General features: G+C 42.4%; 1 protein-coding gene across 4 annotated transcripts in view; it reads right to left on the bottom strand.

Moving 5' to 3' along the window:
- LOC137757002 (heparan-sulfate 6-O-sulfotransferase 2-like) overlaps positions 1-25,539 on the bottom strand; it is a 164,338-nt gene that overhangs the window by 52,847 nt on the left and 85,952 nt on the right. The window contains exon 3 of one of the 4 annotated variants that reach the window (XM_068533590.1): positions 18,290-18,454. The exons of the other annotated variants lie outside the window; for them this stretch is intronic. Coding sequence (XP_068389691.1) covers positions 18,427-18,454 — 28 coding nt within the window. The 3' untranslated portion in view covers positions 18,290-18,426. Of the gene's footprint in view, positions 1-18,289; positions 18,455-25,539 lie in introns of those variants that run through there. 4 annotated transcript variants of the gene reach the window in all.

The raw sequence follows: 25,539 nt of genomic DNA on the forward strand, positions 1-25,539 counted from the left end.
GAGAAAGTCCAAGTGCAACAAACCTGAGCTCACTTTCCTTCCTTCCCTAATTCCATGCCTCTGCTCAGGCTTCCTACTTCACTGAGTAGCAGCGCGATCCACCACATCATATGAGCTGGAAAACCAGGCCTTCATGGTTGACTCTCCTTCATCTCTGCCCTGACCACATCGCATTGGTCACATGTCCTGTCCAGTCAGCTTCTCTTACTTGTATCTCTTCCTCTCCATTTCCATGGCCCTAGTCTATGTCCTCACTACCTTTTACATGTTGTGAAAGTGTCACAACTGATTATTTTGGGTCTCTCATCTTTCCTCCATTTAAACCGTCCTCTACCCTACTGCCAGAGAAAGCAAAGAAATAAATGAATAAATAATAAATAAACTACAATGAATACGTGTTTCCTCCATATTCAAAAACCTTCAAAGCTCCCATTTTCTATAATGTCCAAACTGGCATACAAGTCCAGGGGTTACTGTGGTATGTAGAAAGAGTGTGGGCAGTAGGGTCAGAGGGAGATCTCAGTTTGAATCTAGACTCTGCCACTTGCTAGGTGTGATATTGATCAGTTTATTCCACCTCTTCGCGTCTGCTTCCTCAGGATGATGGTGAGAATCAAGTGAGTTACCTTATACACATTCAGTACTTGGTACTTTACAGAGCCTGGTGCATAGTAGGGGCCCATAATTATCAATTCTCTTCCCTTTTCCTACTGAGTACACTCCCAATCTATATTTTCAGGCTCACTTGCTATGCTCTGGACACATAGAACACTTAGCCTTTCTCCGACCATGGCAAATACTTGCTTTCCTCTGCTTCTGCTGTTACCCTACCCTGGAATGACTTCTCTCATGCCTTTCAACCTGATGAAATCCGACTCAGATTTCAAAACTCAAATCAAAGACCACTGCCTTCAGGAAGCCTTTCCGATACCCTCTATACTTCGTGTGTACTTCATTTGGGGCAGTTCCTGTAGTTTGATTTATAGCTACATATCTGTTCACCTGCCATATCTGTTCACTTGACTCTGAACTCCTTAAGTCTACAGACTATTTCTTAAACATCTTTTTTTATACCCAGCACCCAACACTCAAAAGTATATGTTGGAAGAAACTGAATAGAAACTCTGCATGAGGGCAGTCAGGGTTTAAAAGCTGAAGAACAAATATGTAAAGTCTATTTCTGGATCTAATAAAATACATATTTTCATGTTCAATGACTAGGTAATAACATTATAACAATCACTTATGTAATTCTTCTATTGCAAACAGTATTCTAAATACTTAACATACATTAACTCATTTAATCTTCACAACAGACCTGTAAGGTAGGTACAATTATTACTTCAATTCAACAACAGAGGAAACTGAGGCTCAGAGATTAAGTGACTTGCCTGAGGTTACACAGCCTATAAAAGGAGGAGCTGAGAGTCAAATCCAGACAGGCTGGCTCTCGAATCCATGCTCTTAACTGCCACTGAGCTCCAAAAGTTCGTATTGTAATTAGCGTTGCAGCATGCTGAGATGGCAGCATACATGAATTTTCATCTTGCCTCTGCTCTATGTGTATCCGTAGGCAAGTCATTTCTCCTCTCTGAGCCTCGGTTTCCTCATATGTCAAATGAGAAGACTATATCCCATGATCTGCTTGGTCCCTCTCAGCATCAACATTCTAGGAGGCTACGGTGGGTACGTTTTATCTGCTCGGCGTCTCTTTCAATAGGGTGCAAACCCCTCAAAGGCAGATCTTGTGTTTTAATCAAATTTGTGCCCCATAGTGGTTGCCTAGGGATGAGGGAGATGGGGGGATTGGCGAGTATACTAGGATATGAGGATTCTTTCTGAGGTGATTAAAATGCTCTAAAATTGACTATAGAGATGATTGCAGAACTCTGTAAATATACTCAAAACCACTGAATTGCACATTTTAAATGGGTGAATTATATGTCCTTTTCATTATATCACAATAAAGCTGTTACCAAAATAATTGTATTCTCAGGGTCCAGAACATAGCATTGCTCAACAAATGTTTTTTGAGTACTGAACAGCTGTGCTATATGGCTTTTAACCTTCAGATTCTGAGTCTATTAATGGAATGTCTTGTATCTACTTACCAGTTCTTCACATATGAACCGGCACTTCTAAAAGCGTGCTCTACTTGGCAGTTTAAGTAACCCCTTTGCCAACTTACTTTCTTCTTGTCATAGACTTATTTTGTTCTCACTGTCTGAATTATTACCTTTTGAATTTGTAGGGGCTCAATTAAAGACGTTAGCTATATTTCTGATCAGTGTTCACCATTACACTGCCCACGAATTGATTAAACTAGCCCCCAAGATCCAACGGTTCTAAATGGCTTTGAGTTCTTCAAGTGAGAGACCTAATAGGAAAGGATGGTGTCACTACTGTAATTAGTACTCCAGGTACAAAATTAGTTATTTGAACCAAATGCGTAGGGAATCCTTGTCAACAACTGTTTTCCACCTCAAAGGAAATAAAAGAAGCATATTAATTATTGGGAAAAGAGTCTGCAGTTCGTGCAACGGTCTCTACTGGAGGGCAGTTTTCTTAAAATATCTGTTGGCTTACAATTAGCTCATGCATCTTGATTAATTTGGGCGGTGGGGGGGGACCTTCAACTTTGAGAACAAATGTTAAGCTATTATACTTGAGAAAACCCAACTCCAAAGCCAGTAACTTTGGAGTTCACTGCCAACAAAGAGTAATGAAGCTTCCGGGCCCTGGGAACTCCAGCCGCCAGCTGGGTTCTGTGCCTCAGTACAAAGAGGCCCATCAGGCCGGGAGGCAGGCAACAGAAGCAGCGCGGACACAGGGCTCTCATCGGCAGTGATCAGAGAATAAAATGAAAAGTAAAATGAGACCGCAGCAGGCAAAACGAGGGGAACAGTGGAGGCCACAGAGTTAAACCTTGCAACATGTCATCAAGGTGATTAAAAACTCAAGCTGCTCCACCGTGTTACTCACCGGCTCGCCAGCTGACCCTGCACCCTCCTCAATCACAGCCAACTGTTCCGATTTTTCAGAATGCTCCAACCTAGAAACTCAACTACAGTGGAACTTGTGTTGGGCAGTTGAACAGAACTTGGGTGCCCCTCCACCCTCCCCTCGATAATACCACGTAGAGACCTAGATTTGATTCATGCCAACATGCAAAAGGTTTCAGTGGCTTCTGCTTGATTACTTGGAGATAAGAGGTAGTGGAAGTTATGCATAGTAATTAGGACACAAAACTCCACTTACATTCATGGAACCATCAAAGTTACCTAGCCCATACTCAGAGGTACCTTATAACCACTTTGAACAATCTAGAAGAATGGGCTTGGGGATCCGTGCAACAGCCCTCCAGGGAGCCCCGACTAAAAGCAAAGTGCCAATGCTTGGCCAAGCCACCTGTCTTGAAAAACTCTGATAAATTATCTTTTGACTGTGTTGATTCTCTTCGTTCATCCAGTCCAGATCTATGGAGCCTCAGACTTTTGAGAATGACTCTTAAGACAAAATCTACACGAGGTCGGCAGTATGCGAATCAATTCAACAAATATCCATAAAACTCACTACGTATCAGGCACCGTGGTAGGAGATATGCAAGTGAATAAAAAGGAACTTGCAGTCAAAAGTGTTTCAAAGCAAAGATTCAGGAGCCAGACTGCTTGACTTCACCTCCTGGTGCTGACACTTACAGCTTTGTAGCCTTGGCCAAGTTACTGCTCTTAGTCTCAGTTTCTCCCTCTGTAAAATGGGCATGATAATCATACCCTCCTATGGCTGTGGTGAGAATGAAATGAGTTTGCTTATATTCATGTATATAAAGCACTGTGTATACAAAGCCTGGCACGCAGCAAGCACTGTATGCATTTTAGGTATACATGGAAGTTATTAACCATCTTTGTGTCATGAACTTCTTCAAGAAGCTGATGAAAACTGGCCCAGCTCCCCAGAATACATACATATACATCTGCATCTAATTTGAAGGTCCTTGTGGATTCCCCAAGGCATCACGGACCTGACTTCAGAGGAGAGATTCCCCCCACAAAGCTTTGTAATTCCCCCACCTAATATTAATCATGGTATTGGGATCACAAACCAACCCTTTTGGCTTCCTAGAGTGACAAAGTAGACTAGTGGTTAAGAACATGGGCTGCAGGGTAGAGGAGCTGTAGGTCCTAAGCCTCACTCTATCACTCACTAGTTAAGAGGCAAGTTACTTAAGCTTTCTGAGCCTCAGTTTCCTCATCTGCAAAAGAGAATAGTAATAGTATCTACTTCACAGGAAAACGTAGGAGTAATACATGGAGTACTTTGGCCTGTGTCTGGTAAACACTCCATAATTGTCACTAATACTATCATATCCTAGGGATAGGCACTAACTACCACCAAACCAAAGAATGATCACCAGGAATGGTTCTGCACTAGGCTTAAAATGAGCACCTAAACATCTTTTCTTTTGAAAACGACAAGCTAAAAGTTTCCCACCTACGACGAAACCTCTATTCATCTGTAATGGGAATGTGTGCAAAACTCAGTCAGGGCTCACTGTGGAAGAGCAAAGGCAAGAGGTTGGTGTCCAATGACTTTCTCAATAAAGAAAAGACAGTCTATTTTCTGTACTATCAGAGCGAATGCAACATGCCAAGGGAAATAGGTAGGTGTGACCAATTGGGAGTTTCTTTCCATTCCACCAGACTGTTGAATATCTCACCACATCCTTTGTCATCCAAATCAGCAGTGAAAAGTACTGTCAGCCAACCCCCAGTGCATTCAGCAGATAGGTTGCTTAATTAAATATGCCACTGAATGGGCTATAGAATTCTACTGCTTCTTATGACAGGTGAGACACAGAAGGGACAATTTCCTGGGTTTTTATTTAAGATATATTTTCAATGTAGCCTCCACAAAGGGTGTCCCAGGCTGCATTAATTTTTGTTATAAGATTTTTTTTTTTCTAAACCTAACATTACACAGAATGAGCTAGTTGATGAAAACAAGCCTAAAGTCAGTAAGGCTCCCATTGTCCCCACACTGAGAACCAACGCGTGATGGGTGGAAAAGCCTTTCCTGCCATTCTTGGTGTTAATGCCTTTGGACTAAGAGTGGGGAAGTGATCCTCAGTACCCACTGGGGGCCTGGCATTTGTAGACAGTAACAAGTTCTAAACATGCAGGATTTAAAGGGCAACTGAACGTGGTTAAATGAAGACTTGCTTAACCTGGGATTGACCCAGTGTTGCAAAGAAAATTCAGGAGCCACAAAACAATATAAAATATTACAACAGTCTAGGGAAAAGTACGGAAGGTCTGGCTTTGTAGGCTTTCTGGAACATTGAGCTAGGAGCTCACCAGGGCCGACTGGAGCCCAGGTCCCATAGTAGCATCAATTGCATGCGATGTGTGCAAAATACAATGCTTAGAGAACTAAGAACGTGACCCAGGCTTCCTTGAGAGCTGACCTTCGTGAAACAAATATAAAAGAAAGACAAGGCCCCCAAACAGCATCCTCTTTGGGACCAGTCTGAGAATTGGAAAGAAATCCCCCCTCCTTTTTTCCCACCTGGAGACAGAATCGGTAGTTGACACGCTCCAGGTCACCTGCATTCCCAGAGCCAAGCACTTGACCTGACAAGGGAACTGACAAAGGAGCCCTCTCCGACATCCCCCTTTCCCCTCTTCTTTAGTTTCAGCTGCTGAATATGTGATAATACGAGTCCTTAAAGCTGGGATGGCAACAAAACACACGGATAGGGCCCACCCGGTAGCTTAGCAACTGTTTTTATTTCTTTTGGCTTTTTTTTTTTTTTTTTTTTTTTGTTGGAGAAGTAGAGAAAAGAAGAAGAGCTTTGTCAAAGTGAATGTCACACCAGCGTGTTTCTTTCCACTTCACGGGGGTAGGGGTGAGGAGGGGGCTTGGCCAAATGGTAATTGTGAGCTGTGAAGCTTTTCATTCCAAAGGCTAAGGGAGAAGGCTGCAAGGCAGCAGGGGGGTGGCTCTTCCTTTCTTTTAGAAGGCACTGTGCTGATTGGCTGTTCTAGAAGGCACCTCCCCAGCCTGCGGTCTACTGCAAGTTAGTGGCTATACCTCTTAGTGCCAGGCATTTAAGAAAACGTTTGAGAGAGTTCAACCCTGTCAGTCCAAAGGCCCCCTGCTTCCTCGCTATTGTCTTTCTACAAAACAGATGAAAAACCTTAACAGGCAGGGCCCAAGCCAAGGTGATCACCTTACCTTAAAGGGCAGAAAGTTGGGCACTGCCACGGGTCCAGCCTAAAGCTGGGGTAGATGGTGGGGGAGGGGCAGCCAGAGGACCAGGAATGACCCCCATAGATTTCTGAACCCAGGAGATAGAGAAGGAAGAATGGACAAGTGGCCCTCCTGGTAGGATCTGAGGAAGTCCATGTGACATGTGGGAAAGAGGGACAGACAGCAAGCTGAAGACCAAACCACAAGACTACCATGCAGAGAAATGGCAGCGCTATCCAGGGAGGGGAGGGCCAAGGGAGCGTCAGATGGCTGCTGTCAAGAATCGCTGTGATGAGCTAAATCTACAACATGGCTTAAGCAGGAATGTCTGCTCTGATCACTGACTGGAAGACTTGGGGAAAGGGCATCTCATCACTGGCCTGTAAGCGGCCACAAACTGGAGCAAGGGCCCGAGCTGCTGTGCCATTCATTAGGCTGGTGGTGGGGTTTATGTTGGTGGTGTGATGGCATAAAGGGCAATACACTTACTCCCACTCCATCCCTGAGGGGAGCTAGAACAACGAGGATGCCCATTTCTATGCTCCGCGTCCCAGGGCACTGGGTGTCACCACACGTAGGGAACAGCAGCTTTCCTATTCTGGCATCAGCTCCAATGAACAAATTAAGGTTTGATTGTGAAATTCACATCTCCTCCTCCTCTTTTTTTTAAATAATTTACTTATTCATCTATTTTATTTTTGGCTGCGTTGGGTCTTTGTTGCTGCGCACGGGCTTTCTCTAGTTGTGGCGAGCGGGGGCTACTCTTCGTTGCAGTGCGCGGGCTTCTCGTTGCGGTGGCTTCTCTTGTTGCGGAGCTCGGGCTCTAGACGCGCGGGCTTCAGTAGTTGTGGCTCGCAGGCTCCAGAGCGCAGGCTCAGTGGTTGTGGCGCACGGGCTTAGTTGCTCCGTGGCATGTGGGATCTTCCCGGACCAGGGCTCGAACCCGTGTCCCCTGCATTAGCAGGCGGGTTCTTAACCACTGTGCCACCAGGGAAGTCCCACATCTCCTCCTTTTCAAAGTGACTTGACTGATCATTCTTGCCACCTCCTTCTCAAAAAACCCTCACGGATAAAAATATATAAAATCCCTTTAAAACAAACATTTCTTACTTTTAATAACTGAAAGTTAGTCAAAAGCAGTTTTTCCTGACTCTCATGAAATCACAGTTCCTGTTTCCCATTCCTATTTTTTGGAAGCAAGAGGAGGTATCTGAGTGCCCCCCCCCCTCCCCCACCAGACCCTCCAATCCCTCAGGAGGAAAGTTCTCAGAGTCCAACACTGGGGCTGGAGAAAGCCAAAATAAAGAGTCTAAATCAGTCCTTTCCCAATGAATATAATAGCTAACAGTTAAAAATACAAATACAAAGCACTTGACAATACAAACTCATTTAATCTTCATAAGAACCTGAGGAAGTAGGTCACTGTGAGATAATAAATGTGTGTTGTTTAAAAAAAAAAAAAAAAAAGAAGAAGAACCTGAGGAAGTAGGTACTATTATTGTCCCTGTTTTACAGATGAGGGAACTGAGCCACAAGGAGTTTAAGGGACTTGCCCAAGGTCACAAAGTTAATACGTGATAGAGTAAAGATCAAAGTACCAAGAGTTGGGCCCCAGAGTCTGTGTACTGATGTCACGGTATCTCAGATGGGCTGGCTCTGTCCAGTAGGCCCAAGTGATGTCTGCCTCTCTTCCCTCCACTGGTCCAGAGCTACCTCGACCTCCATCCCTGCCCCCGGTCTCAGAGAGGACAGCATGTCAGGCTTGCATGGAGGAGCTGGGCAAACTGAGAACATGGCGGAAAGAGAAGGGTAAGGCCCAGTACCAGCGCCCCTCAGGCTCTGGCTTAAAGGAAGGGATCCTGGCAGCTCCCCAAGCTCTGCCTGGGCTCCTTTCAAATATATCCAGATTATTACCCCAATACTTCACCCGAACCGTCCTAATGAAATATGAGTGGATATTAACTAAGCTGTAAAATCCATAAAAATGCTGCTTTACAAGAGACATCTACCTATGAATCAGCAGTTGGGTTAATTCATTATTTAGTAGGCTTGTTATTTATAGCATATTACAGCTTGGTAAATTATTTATATGTGCTTGTTTCTGTGCATGACTTTCCCTTAAGAGAGGGAAAATGTTTATCAACCACACACAGGGAAGTTGTTTCAGTCAGAAGCCTGTTGTGAAAATAGTTCGGGCTCACTTCTCTTTCTTACTTCCTGCTCAAGACTTCCATCTGGAATGTCCGGAGGCTGACAGAACTGTAACTGAGTCAGGCATTTCGCCAGTAATGGGGGCCGACAATCAGTGTGTTCTGCTGGACCCCACCAGGCCCACAGGATACGGGTTACGAAATTAAGGTTCTGTAGGCAGGGACTTCCCTGGTGGTCCAGTGGCTAAGGCTCCGTGCTCGATCCCTGGTCAGGCAACTAGATCCCACACGCCGCAACTAAAGTTCCCACAGCTAAAGATCCCGCGTGCCGCAATGAAGATCCCACGTGGCGCAGCTAAGACCCGGCGCGGCCAAATAAATAAATAAACATGTTTTGTTTTTTTTTTTTTTTAAAAAAAGGTTCTGTAGGCAGATCAGTTTGGTTAATACTGGGTTCAAGTCAAGGCTGCAAGACTTCTAAAAGCCTTTAATATACTAACGTGTCTCTTCAGTTTCCAAGAGGAGGGCATGTAAGTAATTATTTGACTACAGAGTCCTTTTTATGCACAAAACTCATGGGATGAGAACCCACTTTAGGAACATTCCTCGAAGGAGAAGTATTCATCATGCTTGAAGAGAACTTACATCTGGTAAATTTGGGGGCCTAAACTCTGCCATCTTGTCCCTCTGGGAGAAGTTCAGAAATGGAATGGTCAACGTGGACCAATCGATCGACGCAACACAGAAGCAATCTAATCCAACTCCACCCAAGATCTGCACAACATGCAGCACACTCTTGTAATATGTTCTTTTTTTAATTGAAGTATAGTTGATTTATAACGTTTCACGTGTACAGCAAAGTAGTTCAGTTTTATATATATATTATATATATTTTTTCAGGTTCTTTTCATTATAAGTTATTACAAGATATTGAATATAGTTCCCTGTGCTATACGGTATGTCCTCGTTGTTTATCTTGTATTATTTTTTGTTTGCTAACTGTCTTGTGAGTTTTGTTCTGTTCTCTAAAATGACTATGCGTCACTATGGCAGGGACTGCCTTTGCCTCTTTTGGTCCCTCCTCGCCCTGCTTAAGAGCACGACAAACACCAGGTCCCGGCAGACACGAGAAAAAGCATCAAACATTAAGTAGCAACCAGCTATTTCAGGCCTTCAATTTCTAGGCTGTTATTTCTTCCAAGGAAAGTAGAAAAACAGACCGTGTATTATTGGGCAAAGGAGTCCATAAAGTTAAATGATGTTAGAGGTCAGAAGAAAAACGGTAAAGAAAAGTGGTGGGACATTTGAGGCCAGACTTAGAGGGCCGCTGAGTGCTGTGTGGTGAGCAGTTTGTCAGATAAGGAAGGTGGCCTGAACACCTGCCAGAATGCCTGGCCTCCACTCTGTGGTCATCTGAGTACAGTTTCTAACGCTAAGCGTTTTCTTTCTATGATTCGTACTCCAACTGGAACCGTATTCAGAGTAAGGCTTTAATTTTAAAAGTCTGTGCTTTTCTTTTAAATGTGAGTTTTAAAGATTTGCTGCATTCCTAAGCACAATTTTATTCTATTCAGCAGGGTCGACATTTTTTCCATTTGAAGGACATCTGATTTTATCAAAGTTCATAAGACTATTGAGTCCACTTACCATAAACTCATTTCAGAGCAGTCATTGCTGAAATTCATCTCTTAATTCAGGGATACCTATCATCTATGATACAGTTTTTCAATTGTTAAAAAGCCTGAGACAGCTAAAACAACTACTCAGAGTCACTGAAGTACACTTCCTATTCTGAGTATGTTGTTTTCTATTGAGAAAGCCTTTGGAAAATGTTAGCATAGCTCTCCGGGTGGGAAGAACCCTGATGAGGGCCCAGCTCTGCCACTTCTACAACTGTGGGACCCTGAGCAAGTCCCTTCCTCCCTGGGCCTCAGTTTGCTCTTTTTATAAGATCAGAGCATTGAACTAAATGGTCTACGAAGATTCCAGTATTCTAGCATGACTTCGGGGTACTGAGGAAAGAGAAAAGAGGAAACCAACTAATGGGACACTGGGTTATAAAGACCTATGTTTAATGACTGCAGTCAAGTCCCAGAGGTATCATTTGAACTGGGCCCATTTGGATCTCTTCAGAAGAAACAAACCGCTGAGAATCCTTGGCTGGAGATTTTCTACCATATGTCCATGTGGTACCTCAGCATGCCTGTAGTACCTCTGTCAATAGAGGTGGGGACCTCCCATGACACAAAGCACACAGATCACTGCCCCCAACCTTCTCAGGAGCATAGCTGCTAATAGTTAAGGTGAATGCTCTGGGCTCAGATTACATTCAGATTCAAAATTTTGCTCTGCCAACTTTCGAAATGTGTGACCTTAGACAAGTCACTCAACCTCTCTAGAGAATTGAGCTTTCTCATTTGGAAGATTCAATGACCTAATACATATAAAGCACTTAGTAGGGGGACTGACTTCTAATCACTCAAACGCTGGTTGCTATTGTTATTTTCATCACGGTTATTAATGGAAAGCACCTCAGCGATCTCTCTAAACATTTCCCCTCTCTGTAATATGGCCAAAAGAAATCCCACCTCTCTTCCTACAATTCCCTTTATGTGAACTCCCAGTTATAGCCAAGCTAATCTACTCACTGTCTTACGATGCTTCTGATACTTAAGCAATCCTACACCTTTGCTCAAGCTGTACCCCCTGCCTAACTTGTTTGCTCTGCCCTTTCTCCATCTCAGATAAATATTATATTTGTCCAATGCCCCTTGTCCTCCATGAAACATCCCTGACTACTTCAACTAGCAAGGATTACTTTTTCTTCTAAAGACACGGTCTTTTACGAGCTAAATCACTTGCTTGAGAATTAATCACAAAAACCGCCTCGTGGTTGGAGACATTATAAATTACAATCAGAATGACTTCACTTCTCAGGTGCGACTGCTTTGATGGCAGACGCTGTCCTGCACTCTTTCGTCTCCCCCATCAGTGCCTAGCATAGAGCGGGGGTTCCATAAACACACCGTTTGTTTGTTTGTTTGTTTTTTAATTTGCCCATGAACAAATGTAGCTCCATCTTTATAGGAAAGGTTGCACTACAAGTTTCTTTGGGCCTGTGCTGTCCAATATGGTAGCCCGTAGCCACATACGGCTCTTGAGCACTTGAAATGTGGCCAGTCCAAAATGAGATGTGCTGTAAAGTATATATTACACGCCTGATTTTCCAAGACTTTGTACCAAAACAGAATGTAAAATCTCTGTTATAGTACTTCCATGTTGAAATGATAATATTTTGGATATACCAGGTTAAATAAAATGTATTAAAATTAATTTCATGTTTCTTTTGACATTTTTAATGTGACTACTAGAAAATTTTACATTATATATGTGGCACACATCATATTTCGACTGCATAGCACTGCTGTGGTTCTTGGAAAATATAAAGCGTGTGAACACACTGATAATTAGATGCACTAATTATGTTACCACTGTTCTTTCCAGAGAACACCTATAACAACCTGCTGGTGCTGGAATTTCATGTCTGTTCTGATCTAGCGCTGTAGGTGTGAACGTTCACGAGTCTTTGGAGAGAATGGGAGCTCCCAGTGCGTATGCCAGATGGGGACCTGTCTGCAGATACTTGGTAAGGGAATGCGCTATAGTCAGGCCGTTTCTTTCCAGCTTAATATGTTTTTGTTATTAATTAAGAAGCTTGAAATCTCCCTGGTGAAATACTAAAATAAAACACGGTCAAGTGCTTTATGCATGCGAGTGGGGAAGGTGGCAAAGGAATACACTGAATGATCAGTGTTGGATAATGATATTGATTTTAAGGCAGTAGTTGGGGGAACCAAAGAGCTTCCATTGATCAGAAATCACTCAGGAGCCCTTGGAACAGTCAGAGACCGTTTGTGCCTTTATATAGACTGTGGCTACAAAAGCCGTCTTCCGAATCAGAACTTTGTCTTTGTCACAGCGTTATTCAAGCCTAGGAATCACTGAGTGCTCCGTGCGTGCAACCCCTATAGGTGCCATGGGGGCTGCTGATATACTCCAGGTCATAGGCTCATGGGCTTCCTAAGGTCCACAGTGACAAAAAGGATGAAAAGGAGAAGGAAAACAGGAGGAGGATATACATCTTGAAATGTATCAATAGTGGGAAAAGAGGGGATGGCAAAGAAGAAATTTAACTATGAGACTTTGGACAGGTTCAATCTCCTCATCAGCAAAGGGGAATAATATCCTCCCTATCTAATTGTGAATATTAAATGAGGAACAGCATATGAGAGCACCTAACATTGTACTTGGCCTATTGAAGACACTCCATCACTGTCGACTGGCTCCCTCATCTTTCGGTTTGGGCTAGATGTCTCGGTTTCTGACCTGGACACCGGAATGTATACCTGCAACTGCTGTTGAGCCCTAAGTTCTTGCCCATGATGTTCCTAACCTTGATGTTGATCTCTATCTGGTTACCAGAGAGGATTTCAGGTGCTTTTTAACCCATGAAGAGCCAGTCTATCTCAGTAAAGATGAAGTCGGCTGAATAAAGCTCTCATGGAAAATTAGGAGCCATGATTTTCATCAAAATCAACAGCAAGATGACCCATTAGTCTGAGCAAGTGAGTATCCACTCTCTGATCCCACACTTCAAAGCAGACTGACCAACACAAACATACCATATCCTCAGCCAGTCCTACTCGCCCTAGGAGACTCCATTTTAAATCTACTTCCTAAGGACTTCAGTACAAAGGGCAATTCTACCCTGGCAACGTATTGCAAGATCTGCAAACCAAGCACTTCACACGCCCTCTGTTTTAACTAATCTATAGAAAGAAGACAGCTAGGGGCAGGCGGGGTGAGGGGCTGTTTCTTTCAAAGGCAGCATCGCTTCTGCTTTATTTCTGTAACACACCTTCATCGCCCCTACCTGCTACCTCATGTGGTTCACAACAGATGGCAGTTGGTTTTGTTAATTCCTGGGGTGAAGGAAAAAAACGGTAGTGGATATGGTGGGCACAGTCACAAGTGATCCTAAGACAACCCGAGCACATAAGAAGCTAAGCTCCGTACAGGCAATTGGGCAGAAATAAAATGAAGACGGTGCAGGTCTGCTCTGACCTGCCAACATGAGGTGGGAGAAGTCTGCGTGGGTCCAAGAACATGGAGATCTCCTCTCAGATATCACCTGTCAAGTCACTTCAGATGAGAGAAGAAACTTTCAGAAATCACTGGAAAATGAGGACCTTTCAGAATAATGGTTACCTCCGAGAGGGGGTAGATACTGATGGGGCTAGGAGGGAACCTTCTGTGGATGATGGAAATACAAATATCCAAGTTTATATTTTGATCTGGGTAGCATTTTCACAGATGTACCTATGTGAAAATTCACCAAGCTAATGCACTGAAGACTTCTGCACTTTACTGTATGCAAGTTATATCTCATTTAAAAAAAGAAAGATAAATATCATATGATATCGCTTACATGTAGAATCTGAAAAAAAAAAAAGATACAAATGAATTTATCTACAAAACAGAAACAGGCCCACAGACATAGAAAACAAACTTATGGTTACCAAAGGCGAAAGGAGGGGATAAATAGGGAGTTTGGGATTGACATATACACACTACTATATATAAAATAGATAATCAACAAGGACCTAATGTATAACACAGGGAACTATACTCAATAGTTTGTGATAACCTATAAGGGAAAAGAATCTAGAAAAGAATATATATACATATATGTATATATGTGTGTATGTGTGTGTGTGTGTGTGTGTGTGTGTGTGTGTGTGTATAACTGAATCACTTTGCTGTACAGCTGAAACTAACACGGCATTGTAAATCCACTATACTCCAATAAATTTAAGGTATTTTTTGAATGATTAATGTACCCATGTGCAGGCCTGAAGGAAGACTCAGGCCTTGCTGCTGCCAGACACGTCAACTGGCACAGCCTTTTGGAAAGCAATTTGCCACCATGTATCAAGAGCCTTAAAATAGATTCAGAACCTTTGACTCAGTAATTCCATTTCCAGGTATCGCTCCTAAGGAAATAATCTGAAACGTGAGAAAATCTATGTGTAGGATGATGGCCAAATAACTGCAAAGAAGATGCACTTGTTCGTGAGCGACGAGGTTATGTTCTGTGAATGTCAGGTTAAAAAAGGATACTAAACCTTGTGTGTAGTTTTTATTTGAATAATAGTAATATCTGAGGTGCTAAAGTACTAGATAATATGAATCTGAAGAGTCTTCAATTAAGATGTTAAAATTATATTATGCCATAAGAAGTGGACACTTTCTTCTTGTTATAACAATTTTGTAGTAAATGTTTTGAGTCTCTGTCCTAGAGTTGTCTTAGACTCACTCTGTGTCTGTGTATAACATATCCACCACTTGTGTTTTCTATGAAATGTAATTTTACCATTTTTTTAAAAAGTCAAACTATAGGGAACCTACGGGTCTCATGATGGTCCTGCTGTTATCAATTGCACCAGGGTCTTTGGTATCAAGCCAGAAAGATGAACATTAGCTTAAAAAAATGATACTTCTCAAGATAATACCAGACCCTACACGGATTCTCTATTAGTACCATGCTTTAAATATTTTCCAGAGCACTTTTACATAAATGCATCAAATTTAGAGAAAGAGGCAATGATAAAAATGCAAATGTAGATCCCCCAGATCACATAGGCCTCGCTAGGATGGATATCAGACCAGGAATCCAGTGCCTAAAATGGGGAAACAACCACAGAGGTAAAGCTTCAGATGACTAGCTTTGTTCTTCAGATCCTTGCCGTTTCCTAAGAAATTTTGATCAGCCTTGATTTATTCTGCTAGGTGGGTGATCCAGAGGCAAGCAAGTTGAGACACATTTTTTTTTCACTGGCAATAACAAAAGCAAGCACTTTCAAGCGTTTTTCATCACCCACTGCTACTTCTTACATTTGGAATCCAAATTTTTAAATTCCTGTCGCTTCTCAGAATTTCTAGAGATTTCCTCCTTTTTACCTCTATGAAGTTTGAGGGCATATTTCACTTTCCCCCTCCAGGTTTTCCATTAGCTAAAGCCATTAGAAAGAGCCTGAACCTTGTCTTTACGAGGCCTCCTTCAAAGTGGGCTGTCACTGGGGTTGATGGTCCGGTTACAAGATTGAAGACTTGGGCTCTGTAAAGAACTGCTCTTGAAAAGTCATTAGTGAGGTCCCCAGGCCCAAGCTTTTACACCCAATGCAGAAATTCCCAGGGCATTTTACCTCCAGTGAATACATAAATTCCATTAATCCACACGTACTTTTCTACCACTGTGCATGGGAATGGTTACATACGTAGAATACAACAGAAGGTAGTGGGGGGCAGGGGGAGGCCGGGGGTTGTTTTGTTTTATCTTTCAAATTTCAAAGAACAGTTCTCAAGAAACTGTCTCAGGACTTTCATTTTCCCAGAACTTGTCTTCCTTTTAGGTCTCTGAAAGCTAACTATAAATCCTGTGACCAATCTATAATTTCAATACCCTGGATTAAGGCCCAAATCATAAACATGAGGAGAAAGAGGTTTTCCAGAAACCTGACAAAAAGAGGCCGGGAAACAACTCTGAAACACTGTGATATTATTATTAATGGCAGACAAAACGCCACTAACTGGCTTTGTTAAAAGGGTCATCAGGGGCTTCCCTGGTGGCGCAGTGGTTGAGAATCTGCCTGCCGATGCAGGGGACACGGGTTCGAGCCCTGGTCCGGGAAGATCCCACATGCCACGGAGCAACTAGGCCCGTGAGCCACAACTACTGAGCCTGCGCGTCTGGAGCCCGTGCTCCGCAACAAGAGAGGCCGCGATAGTGAGAGGCCCGCGCACCGCGATGAAGAGTGGCCCCCGCTCGCCACAACTAGAGAAAGCCCTCGCACAGAAACGAAGACCCAACACACCCAAAAATCAATCAATTAATAAATAAATTTATTTTTTAAAAAAGGGTCATCAGTCTCCTCATCTGTAAAATGAAGGGTTGCAACAAAAGAGCCTTTCAGTTGCCAGGTTCTCTGGTACAAAATGAGGGCCCAAGAGGGGATTCAAGTGAAAGGCTCTATTTCTGAGACAAGGAGGACTAATACCGGGCTGACTTCTCCAAAGTGAGGCCCAGCCACTTAACAGACGTTCCACGGCACACAGGCCTCGGCCAACTACATCCTGGACACTGCCCTTCAGCTCTCAGAACAGAGATGCTGTGGCAATGGCTCTCATCTACTAAAATGTACCCAACAGCTGTACTTAATGAGGGTTGGGAGGAACGCACACGTTCTGTTCCAGGGGCAGACAAAGGGGTCAGGCCTGTCTTAGGCCGAAGCCACCCAAGGCAACAATGCTTCTCTTCACGGTGAGCTTTCCCACCTGTCAACAGATGCTTAAGGCAACAGGATGAATATGAAACAGCTGAACTGGACACCAAAGCCGAGCGAGGCAGCTGCCCCTTGCCTTTTCAGTATAAAAAGCATGGCAGTAATGTTGAAAAGGGCCTGGTGGTGTATAAATAAGACCACTCTGAACATTCCCTTCTCTCGGAAATTTTTAGGACTTGAGCTATTTAATGGAAGAAACTGTAGAACAACCAAGAGTTTTATGGATGGGGAGGCTGAGGAAGACAAAATTATAGGAGACAAAAGATAATAACGTGTGACCATGGGGAGGGGAGGGATAGCTAGGGAGTCATTGACCCTCAGAATTTAACTTCAATGGAGAGACTAGATTTTATCAAATTATTCATTCGAAAAAGTTCATCTTCCCACCAGTCCTTCAGTACTAATGGTTTGAAGATCATTTCTCTGAACTCTTTAATAAAGATTAATATAGTTCTTGCTTGAATTTATAAACTGGATTTAAGATTAAGACACGTAAATTTGGGATGCATTATGCCTATGAAGGGGATCAGAGTATGCCGCCCCAAAAGACGCCACCTTGGCATAAGGATTATATTGAGCTGAAGGCAACTGAGAAACAGTAGACACAGAGGAATTCTCTGCCCTTCCCCTTTCTGCCAAGAAGCAGAGTATAAATTTCCCCTTGTGAAAGCGGCCTCCTCTCCAATCTCCTGAACCAGGAAGAGGAGACATGCATTATCACTGGAGACAGAAAGTCAACACGGAGATGGGTCTGCACAAACAAACCTTGCCAAAATAACCTTTATCTTCCATTAGTTTTCCCCATATATTTACCTTCCCACAATCTTCCACTCGTAGAACCCCTTTTCCTTTGCCATGGCACTTGTCCACAAACATATCACCCTTTGCTAAAATGGTATGTAAGCGTTTAGCCACCTCTTTGGCTCTTTCTTTCTTTTCTATGAAGAAAAGTAAATGCACTTAAAAAGTAAAATATTAACATCACACACACACACTCACATGCCGTATGTGCATACACACATACACACACATGCATGCACACAGAGTCACTCACATGTGCATACTGCATGCACACACATATAATCACATATGTACGGAAACACTGTAAGAGGGAGATTTTAGTAGTGCTCAAAGTAGAGATGCTGGAGGCTAGAACTCGGGAGGAATGAATTTCTAGTAAGGGTATTAACAACAGCAGACCTCTAGGTTTTCACATTTTTTGCCAATCAAATCCTGGAATTTGTCATTTGACTCTTCCAAAGGACAATATTGACTCGGGTTGTATGAGTTCCATATTTTAAAGCAAAATATGATTTTACATAAATGTTCAATAACTGGATGGAGATGTATTCAGAAACAAACTATGTAAATCTAATAAGGCAAAACCCAGAACATTGATGCTACTAACACTTGGTTAAATAATTCTTATTTAGATAATACCTGTAAGCAACAATGTTATATCTATACTGTGTAGTGTCATGGGTCATAATTATAAATTTTAAATAAATATGAATAATGCAACAAAAGTAAAATATTGACATCAAATAAAATTTGCAGACTTCCCTGGTGGTCCAGTGGCTGAGACTCCACGCTCCCAATGCAGGAGGCCCGGGTTCGATCCCTGGTCAGGGAACTAGATGCCGCATGCTGCAACTAAAAAAAAAAAAAAAAAAAAGATCCCACATGCCGCAACTAAGATCCGACGCAGCCAAATTAATTAATTAATTAATTAATTTGTATGCCTTTGTTCCTGTTAATGTCTCTGTCAGTGTAATTTGCAGGTCCCGATAACAGAACCTAAGAGAATAAAGAAAAAAATTATTTTCCTCTCCTACAATTAGAAAGAGAATTTTTATTTTACATCCTGAAACGTTCAAAAGCTCTAAATATGAACCATGATGGATATCAATTCTGAGAAATAATTTTATTAAGATTATCATATTTATCACTGATTTTCCCCATCAACAATATTTATGTCTTCTGTTCTATATCTACCATTATGTCTGACAATTTTTTTTTAAATTAATTAATTAATTTATTTATTTATGGCTGTGTTGGGTCTTCGTTTCTGTGCGAGGGCTTTCTCCAGTTGAGGCGAGCGGGGGCCACTCTTCATCGCGGTGCGCGGGCCTCTCACTATCGCGGCCTCTCTTGTTGCGGAGCACAGGCTCCAGACGCGCAGGCTCAGCAGTTGTGGCTCACGGGCCTAGTTGCTCCGCGGCATGTGGGATCTTCCCAGACCAGGGCTCGAACCCGTGTCCCCTGCATTAGCAGGCAGATTCTCAACCACTGCGCCACCAGGGAAGCCCTATGTCTGACAATTTTGTTAAAAGCTAAAATATTTTTGTTTCTTTTTTTTTTTAACATCTTTATTGGAGTATAATTGCTTTACAATGGTGTGTTAGTTTCTGCTTTATAACAAAGTGAATCAGTTATACATATACATATATCCCCATATCTCTTCCCTCTTGCGTCTCCCTTCCTCCCACCCTCCCTATCCCACCCCTCTAGGTGGTCACAAAGCACCCAGCTGATCTCCCTGTGCTATGCGGCTGCTTCCCACTAGCTATCTCTTTTACATTTGGTAGTGTATATATGTCCATGCCACTCTCTCACTTTTTCCCAGCTTACCCTTCCCCCTCCCCGTATCCTCAAGTCTATTCTCTAGTAGGTCTGCGTCTTTATTGCCATCTTGCCCCTAGGTTCTTCATGACCTTCTTTTTTTCTTTTTAGATTCCATATATATGTGTTAGCATAGGGTATTTGTTTTTCTCTTTCTGACTTACTTCACTCTGTATGACAGACTCTAGGTCCATCCACCTCACTACAAATAACTCAATTTTGTTTCCTTTTATGGCTGAGTAATATTCCATTGTATATATGTGCCACATCTTCTTTATCCATTCATCTGTCGATGGACACTTAGGTTGCTCCCATGTCCTGGCTATTGTAAATAGAGCAGCAATGAACATTGTGGTACATGACTCTTTTTGACCTATGGTTTTCTCAGGGTATACGCCCAGTAGTGGGGTTGCTGGGTCGTATGGTAGTTCTATTTTTAGTTTTTTAAGGAACCTCCATACTGTTCTCCATAGTGGCTGTATCAATTTACATTCCCACCAATAGTGCAAGAGGGTTCCCTTTTCTGCACACCCTCTCCAGCATTTATTGTTTCTAGATTTTTTGATGATGGCCATTCTGACCCGTGTGAGGTGATATCTCATTGTACTTTTGATTTGCATTTCTCTAATGATTAATGATGTTGAGCATTCTTTCATGTGTTTGTTGGCAATCTGTATATCTTCTTTGGAGAAATGTCTATTTAGGTCTTCTGCCCATTTTGGGATTGGGTTGTTTGTTTTTTTGATATTGAGCTGCATGAGCTGCTTGTAAATTTTGGAGATTAATCCTTTGTCAGTTGCTTCATTTGCAAATATTTTCTCCCATTCTGAGGGTTGTCTTTTCATCTTGTTTATGGTTTCCTTTGCTGTGCAAAAGCTTTTAAGTTTCATTAGGTCCCATTTGTTTATTTTTGTTTTTATTTCCATTTCTCTAGGAGGTGGGTCAAAAAGGATCTTGCTGTGATTTATGTCATAGAGTGTTCTGCCTATGTTTTCCTCTAAGAGTTTGATAGTGTCTGGCCTTACATTTAGGTCTTTAATCCATTTTGAGTTTATTTTTGTGTATGGTGTTAGGGAGTGTTCTAATTTCATTCTTTCACATGTAGCTGTCCAGTGTTCCCAGCACCGCTTATTGAAGAGGCTGTTTAAAAGCTAAAATATTAATGAAAAAGCTGAGGATCGACATTTAATCCAGAGTACACAGGGCCATCCACCTTATGCTAAATTTTCATTTAGTATAAAAATAATTGTTATCCTTTATATTTTATCATTTATATTTTAAATTCTGTGAGCTAAAAAAGTTGATATTAATTCAATTTTACTTATTTGCCTTTTAAATAGTTTTTTCATTTTAAAATATTAAAGTAATTATGTGATCACTATAGAAAACATAGGGATATAGAGAAAAATAGATTTAAAAAAGCAGTCATAATTCAGCACCAAATTATATCCATTGTTAACCTTTTGGCAAATTTCTTTCTATTCTATTTCTCTATGTATAAGGTTTGTTGCTGTGGATTTTTGTTAACAGCTTTACTGAGATATAATTCACGTAACATACTTCTCACACGTTTAAAGTGTACTAGTCAATGTTCTTTAGTATATTCAACCCTCATCACAGTCAATATTAGAATATTTTCATCACTCCCCAAAGAAACCCCACACTCCTTAGCCATCATCCCCCAATCCTAGGCAACCACTAATATACTTTCTGTCTTTGTAGACTTGCCTACTGTTGTTAAGTTTCTAGTTATACTAAGTTTATATAGTATAAAATATATTTATATGTTTGTATGGTTTTTTTCAGCTAACATTATAACATAAGCCTTTTCTAATGTTAATTACCAAGTTTTCATTTAAAAATAATAATTACATAATAGTCCAGAAAGTAGATTTATGATAATACATCTAACTCCTTGTTATTAGAAATTTAGATACTTTCCACTCCCCTTTATTCTTTTCTTTTGTTTGTTGTTTTTTGTCTGTTTTTTGATTTTTGATTTTTTTTAACATCTTTATTGGAGTATGACACTCCCCTTTATTCTGATCAGTTTAAGTTGCCTCAGTCCCTGAAGAAAACCAGTTGATGAGTGATTCAATCATATGAATATAAGCCCCAGACTGTGACACTAGGGCCACACCAGCCCTCCTGCCAGCCTACATTTTTCCCTCTCTGTCAGAGTTTACCGCTCAGCTAGAATTCTGCCCATGGAACCCTTGGCATGAGTAGCTAACCTTGTCAAGGGGAAACTAGGGCTCAAAAGTGACCCGTGTGACAAGCTGTCAAATGCCGGATGCCTGGTGTCCTGTTATCTTCCTGATCTGATCACTAACACACACAGAATACCTTTCCTCCATTCCGCACTGCAATCTGATGCCCTCAGGCTGCAGCCAGAAGCACAAAGCAATCAGGAAACCTGCAAGAACCTAGCCCCGCCTCAGGAAGGAAGTGGGCAAGAGGCTTCCAGGCGCATTCGCAGAAGGGAAGTTGCACATTCCACCATCTCCAAATATGAAAAGTCATGAGACAAAACCTAGCAGATCTGGAGGGAACATGTTTTCAGGACACCATCAGCAGTAACCCCAAAATGATAATGCCTGCTGTGAAGGACATAATAATACTAACCACAGCAAACACTCATTGAGCACTTACATGCTTTTATATGCACTATCTCACTTAATCCTCACAACACAAACTTGGAGGTGCATATTTCTATTATCTAACCCCACTGGGCAAATAAAAAAACCGAGGCTCCCATGCTCAGTAATCTGCCCAAGATCATGCAGCCCTCTGTGTCCCTTCCCCCGCCACAAAAAGGAGTAGAGGCAGAACTCAAATCTAGGTCTTCCCCATGCCAAAGTTCAAGCCCTCTGATTCATTTCAATGCCATCCTCTTGCTACGAAGGAAAAGGAAAAAGACAATATCACATATTAAACACCTACTAGGTATCAAGAGCTGCACACAAACACCCAATACACTTCGAGTTAAAGATACCTCCCATTTCCCAGTTCAACAAACTGAGACTTTGGGGATTAAAGGATTTGTCTGACAGTTACCTCATAGCTAACACATGTCCCAGCTGTGAGGAAATCCATGATTCCAACTGAAAAATCTTATTGTTAAACCAAAGCTTAAAGAAAAATGCCCTTGCTTTAGGTCATTGATAAAGTCAGGGCTGATGGCAACAACATTATTTGAAGAGTCAAGGCTCAGGAAATTGCTCTTTGGCCACATTTTAGGAAAGCAGGTTAAACCCGGCTCGGGGGGCAATAAGTTTTGAATCCTCAGTTTCTAAATGTAAGATAAACTCAATGTAAACGATATAATTTTCTTCCTGATTTGAGAATTGCACATTGCACATAAATGTGCACTTTGGCAAAGCTTTGTAGTTCACCTTTCCGCTTAACAGACCTCTTGGGGAGCAGAAAAATATGACAATTATGCAAATAGCAGTGTTGAGCCAATTACATAGAAAAGTGGGTGTACTTAAAGGGAAAAAAAAGGTTTGGCAAAACTTAACTCAAAGACGTTTTTGGCAAACACGAGGGCATAGGTGGCTCTGGCTTTTTCTCCAGGTGTTATTAGCACCAGAGGGCTCCTCGTCTTTTGTTTTCAGCTTTTAATAAGCCAAGTGCTCTCTAATGGTATTTTAAGTGAGTTGCTAAAATGTTCAGGATTCATTTCCCCGTGTTGAGCTCCACAGAGGTGGTTTTCAGCGAGCAAATAAAAATAAGCATTTAAAAGATTTCTCCGCTCATCAAATGGTGAGGAAATCTATTCCTTTTAGCCTGCCCCATGCTTGAAAAGGTTAGTGTGGCCTTTGGAAAATACCAGGCTGTGCATTCCGTACACTGTTAATGATTCCTGGGATGCACTGACACTTTCGAGTACATCTTAACCTTTTTAAAATGGGGCCTCCATTGTCTTACCTTAATAAGCAGTTTGTTCACCTTATGTCTTACAAAAGCCACCACGGTGGAAAATACATATGAGATGTAAAGCTGCATGGATGAGCAGTGTAACAGAAGGAGGACGGAGGACAAATTCCACCAAACAGACCTGCAGAGTCCCCTGCCCCCGTCTCTGACCGCAACCCAGTAAGGACAGCTGCTCGCTTAAACAATACCCGATGATTACGCCTCACCTCAGCATCTTCCTGGAAGTCCTCATCTAATTGTACCTGTATGAATTGAATTCTTGCACATTCACATGTCCCCTTGTAGCCACCAAACTCCAGACTCACCTAGTGGCCCCTGTGGTTTAGAGAACCAGACTGATGAGAAATCTGCTATATTCATTTCACTCTCCTATTTCAATGCCTCACCTATTCTGGTAGCAAGCACCCTGACCTGTCCCAAGTCCTTTTTCAAATTTTAGATCTTATTCGTCTCGACACATTCTTCAGCATGGCTCCAGGATCCCCTATGTGGGATCAGCTGTCCCCTCCTCCAGACTCCTGCGGCACTTTTTTTTTTCTCGGCAGCTTGAAACATTTATTTTTTAAAATAAATTTATTTATTTATTTATTTATTTATTTAATTTTTGGCTGCGTTGGGTCTTCCTTGCTGCGCGCGGGCTTTCTCTAGCAGCTGCGAGCGGGGGCTACTCTTCGTTGCGGTGCGTGGGCTTCTCATTGCAGTGGCTTCTCTTGTTGTGGAGCTCGGGCTCTAGGCACGTGGGCTTCAGTAGTTGTGGCGCACGGGCTCTAGAGCGCAGGCTCAGTAGTTGTGGCGCACGGGCTTAGTAGCTCCGCGGCATGTGGGATCTTCCCGGACCAGGGCTCGAATCCGTGTCCCCTGCATTGGCAGGCGGGTTCTTAACCACTGCGGCACCAGGGAAGCCCCTGAAACATTTACTGAGCATCAACCGTTGAGAACACTGTCTGCTGGGCTCTGGGGTTACAAACTTTAAGTCACACGGTGCCTGCCCTCAATGAGCTCAAAATCAAGTTGGCTACACTTCTGTGGAGTTTCTGTGATGTGCAGACAATTAATGGAAGGATCTTTTTTCACGTGTCACTTGCAATTTGTCGCTAACCATGACTGACTCTCAAGGGTCCTGGCAACGGGGTACCTTGAGGTTGCTGGGGCAGGGGCATGTGTCCACAAGGGAAGGGATGGGAAGAGAATTTATGAAGACAGAAAAGGCCCTTTGGGAGCCTCTCTGGTCTCTCCGCCTCTCGGGCAGAGAAATTCTCCTCTCCAGCCTCCCTCGTGGTACCCTGTTTGCTGTGAGAGGCAGCAGACCGCCCCGCCCCCTAGCAGTTTGCAAACAGTTCAACATACTGTACAGGAAGTGTCCACTTGCTTATCTGTCCGGCTCAGCTGCCAGTGAGTGGCTTGAAGGAAGGGGCCAGGCTTGTTCTTTTCTGTGTCCCCTCTAGCAGTCAGCACATGTTAGGGCACCTCCTCCGCCCTCCCAGATGAACAGATAAATAAAGGCGAGTGAGGGTGGGTTGGTCCGTGGCAGGTCTTGATTAAAGACTAAGGAATTTGAACTTGGATGTGCATAGTTTTTTTCATAAGTCAGAAGAAATAAAGCCTCTAAAAGGAAATGTATATTCATTTATGTTTCCAGGAGAATTAAAAAACTCTAGCTCCCACAGTCTAAAACGAGATACTCAGAACTCTACTGGACAATCTGTTTGTGCGAAATGAGGAGCCATTTAGGATTCATCAGAGCAAAGGGGTTTACTTGAGCCTTGGGGTGGCGAGAAATAGTATTATAAATCCATTTTAAAAAGAAAAGTCGAAAATGCCTAGAAAGCATTTTGCAGTACAAGAGAAAAGCAATTTACTTGTTACTGCTTCCATTTCTTAAATCATCTGGCTTCATAGATCAACACTAACTCTCTTTAAATCTGCCAAATGAAATTCCATCCAATGACTCATTACCCAGGGTGAGCCGCAAATTGTGATTTGTGATTCTAGGAGTTCCTCCAGGAAATGCGGGAAAAATGATTGTCCAAGAAAACGGCAAAGCGCCACCTGTGTGTAAATAGATGCCATTCACACGCCTCCCTGGGTCTGCTCCATTATGTCCCGAACAGGGAAAACTAAGCAAAAATGACCCCTTGACTTCTTGGACAGATGTTTCTAACTAAATATAGACCCCT

The sequence above is a fragment of the Eschrichtius robustus genome, chromosome X (assembly GCF_028021215.1).
Source record: "Eschrichtius robustus isolate mEscRob2 chromosome X, mEscRob2.pri, whole genome shotgun sequence".
Lineage (NCBI taxonomy): Eukaryota > Metazoa > Chordata > Mammalia > Artiodactyla > Eschrichtiidae > Eschrichtius > Eschrichtius robustus.